We start from the raw sequence: 11,363 nt of genomic DNA, 5'->3' as shown, positions 1-11,363 counted from the left end.
AAAAAAAATCAACATATGTTCTCCCTCATATGTGGATCCTAGAAGCAAACCCTGATAAGCAAGTATGTATCCAAACATAACTACAGGAACCAGGATAATGGAAAGGAACCAGGGAGGTAAAGGAAAAGAAAGAACCTGAAAGAGAAGAACAGTAGGAAACAGGCCTTAATAAGGGAGATATGGATAAAAATTGGGTTAGTGTAAGGGAGGGGGGACGGAAGAGTATACAAGGAAACTAGGGGACAAAGGGAAAGAAGGAGCTCAAGAGAGGTCGGATCGTAGGAGAAGGGTATTATTAAGGGAGAAAGGGGGGAAATGGGGGCACCTTAAGGGGGAAAACCATGATGGAGGGGTGAGACAATGTGAGTGATAAATATTGCCTAGCTAGTTTTGAAAACCAGAGGGAACCATATTACTCCTACAACCTACTGAAAAATTATACATAGCAGATCAAGATGTCTAGGTAAGGTTTATCTGAGAACAAATGGTCTTTGCCCTATCTACATGCTACATGACACATAGTAATTAAAAGTAGCAGACTGGTGGAACTAACTTTCTTGGATGTTTAACAGATGTACTTTGAGGTCTATAATAATTTGGTCAGAGGGACATAAAGGACAGTTTTTGCCCTCCTAGGTCAACTAGTTCCAGGGAACTATGAGCATCTCTCAAAATGACCTGTGATTGTGGTGGGTCACCTGTCCTCTTGATCAAGGAGGCCAAGGAGACCCCATGAGATGGACTTGAACCAGTGTTCAGTCTACAAAGAGGAGGGTCAACACAGAGGAATCATTTCCTCCATGCTTCCAAGTGAAGCCACCCATGGTTGAGTAGGACTTTTGACTTGTCTTCACATAGGTGGAACTTGTAAAAGAAAGGAGCCTGGGGCTCCTCCCAAGCCCATGTGATCCCCGAGAAACAGATCCTCAAACGCCCTTAAGAATAAAAATAAATTGGTTTATCTGGGCCCACTGTATGACCTTAAACATCCAAAACAAAAGTATAACCAAAGATTAAAGGGGCCAATATAATTTCTTAAGAGTGCATATGCATAGCTAAAGGCTACATAACAAGCAACAAAGCCAGACTGGAGATGTCTTCTTTTGAGTTGTCGGTCAGGGTAGCCAAAAGGACTCCCTGATAGTAACCCAGCATAGAACTGGGAAAATGAACTGCAGACCCCAATCTTATCTAAAGGAATATTGACAACTGATTGCTAGTAGATGAGGAACAGCTTACCCTCCTAAAACAAAGACCTCCAGGTAGGCTGACTAGATCCACCAGAAGGGCAAGTAGTGGTGAATGGCTGGGGGTGCCCACAACACAGCAGACAATAACAGCGATATTAAAGTATAAGGGCTCTAGTGGGATGAGGGAGGCTATGGGAGGGTGCCATCTGGGAAGTGGTGTATAGTTGAATAAGCTGGTTTGGGATGTTCTGTGTGTTATACACACACACACAAATCAAAAAATTTAAAAAAATGTATTATATTTGAGCACTTGAAGCATGGAAATTTACATCATGCTAATTAGTAGAGGTGATAAACAGTACCATTGAAATTTATCTGATGACTTTATAGACATACACAGGCACCAAGGATCCAAGTGCAACCAATTATGACTAGTAATAATCAGATACATACAGATTAGAGATGCATGCACCAACATCTCAGTGTTAGTAGGAAAAACAATGAGTCTTTCTGCAAGGAACAATATTTCTAAAATGAAATGGAGATATTTTTTAAAAGTTAAAAACTCATTCAGTTTAATGTCTTACAGGGCTTATACTAAGTTCAATATTGTATAACTGTATTAATTCAATTGTGAATCTAGAGACTTGCACCCACTTGTGAAATAGATGTACTCTTGCTCTGGAGTGTGTTACTGAATATGTTAAAGCTGTAGTGAAATGCTTCTTCTAATCATGTTGTTATTAAAAACTAAAAAAAATTATTAAGAATAATAATTCTTCAAAGCATAAAAATTTTCTCCTTAATAATTAGTAGATGTGAAAAACATTACCATTGAAATCTCCCTGATGACTTTGTATCCATGCTCAGATGCAAAGGAGCTCAGAAAGTAACTGACTCTGACTAGTAATAATCAGATATATAGAGATTAGAAATGCATGTGCAAACATGTTAGTGTTAATTGCATTAAAAATGAATTTTTCTGTATGAAACTGTGTATTTTAATAATGAAAGAGAGATCTTTTTTAAAGATTAAAACCTCATTTAATTTTATCTCTTATAGGGTTAATACTGAGTACAATATTTTATAACTGTAATAATTCAAGTGTAAACATAAAAATTTACAGCTAATTTTGAAAGAGATGCATTTTAGTTCAGTAAATTGTTACTGAATATGTCAATGCTATTGTAATGAAATGCTTCTTCTAAGTATGTGGTTATTAAATAAATAACTCAAAAAAAAAGAAAAAATAATCCTTAAATTCATGTGGAAGCACAAAAGACCTTGGGTAGCCAAAGCAACCCTGAGCACAAAGAGCATCGCTGGTGGGCTTACTATACCAGATCTCAAAGTGTACTACATATCATAAAAACAGCATGGTACTGGCACAAAAATAAACGCATAGATCAATGGAATATCATTAAAGATCCAAACCCGAGTACATGCGATTTCAGCCAGCTGATAGTTGACAAAGGGACCAGGAGCACACAATGGAGGAAAGACAGCATCTTCAACAAATGGTGCTGGGAAAACTGGATCTCTACCTGTAGAAGAATGAAACTAGATCCTTATCTTTTGCCTTGCACAAAAGTCAACTCCAAATGGATCAAAGACTTCAATGTGAAACTGGAAACCCTGGAACTATTAGAAGAAAATATTGGCAGTAACTTACAAGATACAGGTGTAGGAAAGGATTTTCTAAATCAGACAGATGTTGCTCAGGAATTAAGGTCAGCAATTAACACACAGGACCTCACTAAACTAAAAAGCTTTTTGTACAGCAAAAGAAACAATAAAAAGAGTGAATAGAAAACCCACAGAATGGGAAAAAAAATCTTCACCAGTGACACACCTGACAAGAGGTTTAACATCCAGACTATATAAAAAACTCAACAAAGAATTGAGAAACCAAATTACTCAATTAAAAGATGGGCTAAAGATATAAGCACAGAGTTCTTGAAGAAATAAAGAGGGCTAAGAAACATCTCAAAAGGTGTTCAACATCATTAGTAATTAGGGAAGCGCAAACTAAAACCACCCTGAGATATCAACTTACCCAAATCAGACTGGCTAGGATCAAGAGAACAAATGATACCAAATGCTGGCAAGGATGTAGAGAAAGAGGAATGCTCATTCACTGCTGGTGGGATTACAAACTCATGCAATCTCTATGGAAAACAGTGTAGAGTAGTCTTAAAAAATTAAAAATGAACCTACCATGTGACCCGTTTATACCACTCCTTGTCATATACCCAAAGGACTCATCCTACTGTAAAGACATTTGTACAACCATGTTTGTTACTGCTCTTTTCACAATAGCTAAGAGTTGGAAGCAACCTAAGTGCCCCTCATCTGATGAGTGTTTAACAAAAATGTGGTATATTTACATAATGTTCTATTCAGTAGTAAAGAAAGATGACATAATGAAATTTGCAGGTAAATAGATGGATCTAGAAACTGTTATACTAAGTGAAGTAACACAGACTCAGAAAAATACGACATATGTTCTCCCTCATATGTGGGTCCTAGCACCAAATCCTTTCAAATTCCTGGTCCTTTTGAGAAAATGATGCTATGCAGTAATCCCTTCTGCATGAAATATCTACCATCATCACGACTTCAGCTGAGCCTGAAGGCTAAACATCATCACATTGGGCTTTTTGGCAGTTGTGCTCATTCATTAAAGGAAAACCAAGCAGGGTCATTGGACCTTCACCGGATTATCCAGCCACTCTTCCCAGCCAACTGTATGTAATTTGGCCCTAATCACACATGGTATCCTGGATTTGGGGAGGGCTAAAGTATACAATCTGTGGAAGGCTAGGAAGGAAGGTATGACCCATGATGGGTAAAGGCTTTCCAGTGTGCATACCCTCAAGTCATATATATACCTCAGCAACCCCTCAGTCATCCCAATAACTAATCTCAATAAATTCATTGGTTCCCCAGTAAAAGTTTAATTGAACATTGGCTTGACACTAGAACCTTAAAAGGGAATACACATTACTTGGCATCCCCAGGAAAAGAAGTCTCACAACAGATGGAAAATTTATTTGTTAATGCTATTATGTCTCGTGATTATTTAAAAAAAAGAAAAAGAGAATGTAAAAGATGTTAAAAGGATATGGGAATGGAGCTATTATCCAAAATGGGAAAAAAATGAGAAAGCCTAAGCAAGTGATGAAAGTCTCTGTAGGTTTGTTATGATATATAAAGGATGAGACAAAACAAGCTACACATAATCTTTAAAATTTCTAAGGTCATAGTTTAGTCAACTGGCTTAAGGAACAAAATATATATCTAGTCAAGGTTTATCTGAGAATATTTGGTTTTTTACCCAAGCCTTATCTACATAGCACATGATAATTAAAAGTACCAGAGTGGTGGAACTAACCTTATTGGATGTCAACAGCCACAGTTTGAGGCTTATACTAATGTGGTCAGAGGGATTTAAAGGACAGTTTTTGCCCCTTGCCCTCCAAGGTAAACTAAGTTCCAGGTGACTATAGAATATCTCTCAAAATGTCCTGTTACTGTGGTGAGTCACCTGTCCTCTTGTTCAGTGAGGACATGGAGACCCTTGAAATGAACTTGAACCAGTATCCAGTCTACAAAGAGGAGGTTCAACTCAGAGGAAACATCTCATTCATGCTTCCAAGTGAAGCCAGACATGGTCAAGCAGGAACTTTGAATTATCTTCACATAGATGGAACTGGTAAAAGAAAGGAGCCAAGAGCTCCTCCCAAACTCATGTGACTCTTGAGGACCAGATCTTCAAATGCCCTTAAGTGGAAAAATAAATTGATTTATTTGGGCCAAATGTATGGTCTTAAACACCCAAAAGGAAAGTATAACCAAAGAATAAAGTCTTCAGTATATTTCTTTAAGAGCTCAAGGGATTACGCTTCCCAGACATTAGGCTTAAGTCTATATAAAAAGTTATTTATGCAATTATTTCTCATTGATAATTTTGTTCCTAACCAGAAAGTACTACTCAGATGTAAGACTTCAAATCTTGGACTCCAATACTGTAGTGCCCACCTGTAGCTAAGGGAGAAAACCAGCTATTGTTCTAAAATGATGGATAAATTTATTTCTCCCCCTATCTAGAAGCCTGTGAGAGGGAACTGACACTGATTCTAACCACTCCAACAGCTGTCAAAATACCTGAAAGCAAATCCAGAATCCATCACTCTAGAGTCCAGCCTTGGAAGACAAAAGAAAAATGAGGAGGAACCCAAAAGAGAAATGCTTTTGGAAGCCCTTGTCAAGAAATTCCAATGGACTCTCATATGAACATTTGAAATTTGCCCTGTTCTGACAAGTTCCCTGTCTAGAACTTTTAATGCTAATTACTCTTGCCTTTACTTCTCCTTCACATCTCCTATTCATGATTCAAGGACTTTCTTTTCCCCTTAGAGACAAGAGTTATGAAATTTGGGAGTCTTTTAGATAGACACGCTGAAGGGGTACCCCAATTGCTTCACACTGCGTCCCTGTTCAGGAAGGAAGAAACGGAGCAGTCTGCTTCCCGATTCCCTATTGGCAATCTGGCCAACCCCTTCAGAGGATAGTGTGACAAGAATAGGAGGTAGGAATTGACTAGGCAGTTAGGGTAAAAATACCCCCCAAAATATAGCCAGTTTCTTTGCTAAAACTCACAATGCCCTTGGGCCTCTTAGCAGCATACTAAGTTCCTAAGGCCAAAAATATTGAAAATATTTGGGAGCTTTTATCTAATCCTTAAAAGATTTTATGGCCAGGCGTGGTGGGGCATGCCTTTAATCCCAGCACTTGGGATGCAGAAGCAGGCAGATCTCTGTGAGTTCAAGGCCAGCCTGGTCTACATAGTGAGTTCCAGGACAGCTGGGGCTTCAGGGAGACCCTGTCTCAAAAAGACCAAAAGAAAAAAAAAAGATTTTAGTGTTACCTCTTCAGAGGGGAGAATGTTAGAGTAACCAGAGCCCCATAAAAAATAAAGAAAGAAGAAAAAAGAGTACACAAAATTATCAGAAAAAAGTGATGGAGAGATATAGAAGGAATTGGAGGGGAGGGAGTGGCATGGGTTTGATCAAAATACCTTATATGTATATATGAAATTCTCAATAAATTATTTATTTAAAATGAAAAAGAAATGTAATAACGCAATTTTCAAAAATAAATAGAACATATTAAGTGTAACATTAAAAAAATTTCAAAAATTAAATGTACCATGTTAATGAGGAATTGCATTGTAAAAATAAAACTTCCTTCCAAATGTAGGACTCCCAGACTGGGGTACCCTACGTTCTCAGGAGGTCGCACCCCAATAACTCAGTCCTCAAACCAGAAGATGCAAATTGCAAGAGGAATTTATTGTGTGGGGAAGTGCAGATTCAGTTTAGAAGCTAGGTTATATAGACAGAAACCACAAACCACAAGCAGTAGGAGGGGCTGGTATTCAGGTCGGAGGAGCTGGCATCTAGGTCACAGTAGGAGTGCTCGGTTACATGGTTACAGCAAAAATGGGAGGGGGATTTTTCAGGTATTTTTCCAGCTCAAGGAAGCATGAAAAGGTCATCTTTTCTTTTCTATAGTTAGAATTATTTTTCTTTTATTTCCTTGTACAGTTTCCCAGAATATAGCCTGGGAAACTTAGTTTCAGTTTACTTTAATCTGGGGGGCTTTGATTTATGATTCCATCATTTCCCCCCTTTTCTTGTGAGAAGATTTTAATCTTAAAATCTACAGGCTTTCTGTTCTGTTTAGAGCATGGTATTGCTGAGTAAGGACCAAAGCCTGAGTCACTGATAATCGATCCCTAATGAATTGTAGCAATCTATTAAGTATACGTGGTCCAAAAGTTAAAAGGAGAAGAATTATTAGGGGGCCTATTAGGGTGGACACTAAGGTAGTTAACCAGGGGCTTTTATTAAACCATCCTTCAAACCATCCTTGTGTGGATTCACGTTCTTTTTGTCTTTTATCTAATCTCTGGCGGAGCTTAGACATGGAATCTTTAACAACCCCAGAGTTATCAGCATAAAAACAACATTCTCTCCCAGGGCCACACAAAGTCCTCCCTCTTTGAGAAAAAGCAGATCTAGCCCTCTCCTGTTCTGCAACACTACTTCTGAGAGAGAGGTTAGAGATTTTTCTAGGAGGGTAATTGACTGTTCTAGTGCCCTAATATCTTCATCTACAGCTTTTTGTAAGTCTGCATAATATTGAGGTCCTTGTAGTAAGGCTGCGGTTCCAGTTCCTATCCCCGCTGCCACTCCTGCTCCTAGAAGTATTGCTAGGGTTAGAGACACAGGCTCTCTTTTATATCTGCCTGGATGTTGCTCAAAAAACTGTGCTAAGGAATCTGCAGGGTGATAGAATACTCGGGGTAGAAGTTTAACCATAACACAATAGTCTTGAGAGGTATTAAGAACCATACTAGCTACACATGGGGTTAATCCAGAGTTACATGCCCACCAAGTCCCTTGTTGGGGTAGGAGATAATAATTTCCTTCCCCTGAGGCTACAGATATAGTGGAGTTGCAAAGGTAGGTATGAGTTGAAGGTGGGTTTCCCAGACAGAGTCCAGATCCTGAGACCTCTGTGAGAGTTAGGGAATGAGGAGTTTCCCTATGGCATTGATCTGTTGAGGTGGTATTAATGAATGTTCCTAATGTAGCTATACCTTCATAATAGGGAGGTGCTGCTGCTAGACACAGCCAACAAGATTCAGTCAAATTGGGGTTTGTCTGTCTAATGGCCTTATATGCCCCCTGAACTAGATTGAACAACCGGTTTCCTGTGGTTGAAACCTGAAAACTTGGGTAATGAGAGGTCTGTTCTGACAGGATGTTAGCTGGGGAGGTGCTAGGAAGTGAGTTGGGGAGGTGCTGTGAGGTAGCTTCAGGTATCAGAGCTAGCAGGGGATTTGGGTAGCTGAGGATGGGTTTCTGGATAGGTAAGATGGGGTTGGGACCTATAGCTATTGGGTAGGAGGAAGTATCTCTTTTAATAGTAAAAAGGAGGCCATCATCTGTTCGTTCCTTATATAATCTAATTCCCCAAGAATACCCCCTTCCCAATCTGTGGCCTTTTTACCTGTTGTTGTGCATTCTATTCGGAGGGGGTTGCACCATTTCCCTTGACAGGCCTGTTTATGAGTAGTTTTCCATTCATCAAATTTTCCCTGCAAACGATTGTTCCCATGAGAATAATTTGCTTTTACAGTGATGTAATCCCATGATGAGGTCAGATTCCACCAAGCATCTCCGGTGGTTTCGCACCCCCAGTTCTTGCAGAAGAAATGCCCCCCCCTCCACACTTAGGATTGAGAGACACAGCCCTGTGAAAGCCTGGGCAGACATAAAAGGTTAAGGTACGCAACATGGCCCGGTGTTCAGGAGGGCCGCATCCTCCCCATGGGTCCAGTCCCAGCCTCCCACCACCTCAGTATTCCAGTTTCCTTCTAAGTCCCAGGGCTCTGGTGCTCCTAAGGCTAATTTACACAAATCTGGATACAGTATAGGCCACCATGTGCCCTTTGGTGCCATCTTGTGGGTTTCAAACACTACAATACCCATTTGGTTAATTACTCGCCAGGTGGTCAGCACAGGGAGATGGGGACTTCCATAACTGGGGACAAGCCTATAAACAAATAGAATTATTAGGAATTTCTGGAGAGTCTTATTTTTAGAGGGTTGGATGTCCTGTGTAGATACCATTTTCCAGTGTCCTCCTGAGTCGGAGCTCTCTTGACGTGGAAAGCGTGAATCCAAGCTGAAATTCCATCCACCTTGAGGGCCGTAGGCGTAGTCAGGAGAACCATGTAGGGTCCTTTCCACCGTGGTTCAAGGGTTTTTACGTTGTGTCTCCTCACATACACCTGATCTCCAATTTGATAGGAATGAGGTGTTTGTGGATCACCAGGCTGGTAGACTGCAGCCAAGGGCCTCCAAACCTGGTTCTGGATGATCTGGAGGGCTTGGAGCCTTGTTTTTAAGCTGGGGTTATCAAAAGAAGAGGGCAAGGGGGACAAGGTTACATCGAGGACAGGAGGCGGTCCTCCAAAAAGGATTTCATAGGGGGTTAAGCCATGTATAGCAGGAGTATTTCTAGCCTGAAATAAGGCTAGAGGTAGGAGTTGTACCCAGTCTTTAGTGCCAGTCTCTAGAGCTAATTTGGTTAAGGTCTCTTTAATGGTTCTGTTCATTCTTTCTACTGTCCTGAACTTTGGGGTCTGTAAGCACAATGTAATTTCCAATTAATCTCCAATGCTTTGGCCACTCCCTGACTTACCTGGGAGATGAAGGCCGGGCCATTATCAGATCCAATTACCTTGGGCAGTCCAAATCAAGGGAAGATTTCTTTAATTAGCTTCTTTACCACAGTCTGGGCTGTTTCCTTTTTGGTGGGGAAAGCTTTAACCCATCCTGAAAAAGTGTCTATAAACACTAAAAGATATTTATAACTATATTTTCTTGGAAGCACTTCAGTAAAATCTACTTCCAGTTAGTCCCTGGTTGTGTCCCTCTTTCTCTCTTGCCATATGGGACCTTTGACCTAGTTGTATTTACCAGGGAACATGAGACACAATCTCCCACTACCTTTTGAACTAGTTGGTTGAGGTCTGGGAAGTAATAATGTTGTTCTTCTCTTTCTAATAGTGTTTTTAGTTTCTTGTGTCCCAAATGTGTCCACTGGTGAAGTTGGGAGATCAGCTCAAGTGCTGCTTCCTGGGGCAGTATAGTACGATTTTGATGTCTCCACATCTTGGTTTCAGGATCCAAAGTAGCATTAAGCTTTTGAACAAGTTCTAAATCTTGTTCAGTGTAAGTAAAAGAAGCTTCTGCTTTCTTTTCCTGTTTCTTCATCTCAGCCTTAAGGTCTGCATGTGTGTAAAGAATGTATGTACCTTCTGCTGCCTGATGGGCAGTTTCATCCGCCATCCGATTGCCTTGAGCAATCGGCCCCTGGTCTTGTTGATGTCCAGGGCAATGAATTATGCTGACCTGTTTTGGCAAGTACAAGGCTTGTAGAAGGGCCACTATTGCTTCTTTGTTTTTGATGTCCTTACCAGCCGAGGTGAGAAGTCCTCGCCTCCGATATATTTCCCCATGTATATGGGCAGTGGCAAATGCATAGCGGCTGTCAGTATAAATATTGACCTTTTTGCCCTTTGCTAATTTTAGGGCCTGAGTTAGAGCTTCTAATTCAGCTCGCTGGGCTGATGTTCCAGCTGGCAGGGCTTGGGCCCAGATTATTCTTTCCCCATCAACCACCGCTGCCCCCACCTTACGCTCACCATTTCATAGAAAGCTGCTCCCATCTGTGTACCAAGTGGCATCTGCATCTGTTAGGGGCTGGTCAGTGAGGTCTTCTCTGGTCCCATGTGTCTCCGCAAGTATTTGCTGGCAATCATGAGGAATCTCAGTGCCTTTCTCGGTGGCTGGTAGTAGCGTGGCGGGGTTTAGGGTGGCAGGATTTCCAAACTTGATTTTTTCTGGATTTAATAGTAATGCCTGATAATGGGTCACCCTGGCATTTGACAGCCACATGTCAGGAGGTTGTCTAATGATGGACTCCACTGCATGAGGTGTTATAACAGTTAGGGGCTGACCCATAGTGAGTTTGTCTGAGTCTTTAACTAAGGATGCTATTGCCATCATGATTCTCAAACATGGGGGCCAGCCAGTGGCCACATTGTCCAGTTTTTTTGAGAGATATGCCACTGGCCTTTTCCAGGGTCCCAGAGTCTGAGTAAGGACTCCTTTTGCCATTCCATTATTTTCATCTATATGTAGGATGAAAGGTTTTGTCAGATCTGGCAATCCTAATGCTGGAGCCATCAGCAGCGCTCTTTTTATCTTGTCAAAAGCTTTCTGGTGTTCTTCAGTCCAGACAAAAGGGGTCCCACTCTTTGTTAAAGGATATAGAGGAGCTGCTATTTCAGCAAAACCCGGTATCCATAGTCTACAAAATCCTGCACTTCCCAAGAATTCTCTGAGTCCTCCAGCTGAGGTTGGTGGGGGGATAGAGGCTACTGCCTGTTTCCTGCTCTCCATCAGCCAACGTTGCCCTCCCTCCAACCTATAGCCTAAATAGTTCACCTGCTGTAGGCAGATCTGGGCTTTCTTTGCCGAGGCCCGGTATCCAAGTTCCCCCAGTCTCAGTAGGAGAGCCTCCGTACCTTG

At 41.0% G+C, this 11,363-nt stretch overlaps 1 protein-coding gene across 1 annotated transcript in view; it reads right to left on the bottom strand.

Moving 5' to 3' along the window:
• Window positions 1–5,314: 5,314 nt before the first annotated feature.
• Window positions 5,315–11,363, bottom strand: part of LOC108490498 — a gene marked incomplete at its 3' end in the record, with an annotated part of 13,566 nt that continues 7,517 nt past the window's right edge. The window contains 4 exon segments of the mRNA XM_017796547.2: window positions 5,315–5,340; window positions 8,848–9,390; window positions 9,393–9,677; window positions 9,680–11,363. The exon segment at window positions 9,680–11,363 is cut by the window's right edge and continues 22 nt beyond it. Coding sequence (XP_017652036.2) covers window positions 5,315–5,340; window positions 8,848–9,390; window positions 9,393–9,677; window positions 9,680–11,363 — 2,538 coding nt within the window.

This window comes from Nannospalax galili, unplaced genomic scaffold (assembly GCF_000622305.1).
Source record: "Nannospalax galili isolate Female #2095 unplaced genomic scaffold, S.galili_v1.0 scaffold271, whole genome shotgun sequence".
NCBI lineage: Eukaryota > Metazoa > Chordata > Mammalia > Rodentia > Spalacidae > Nannospalax > Nannospalax galili.
Note: the sequence above shows the minus strand (reverse complement) of the source record. Positions and strands in the feature narration are given on the sequence as shown.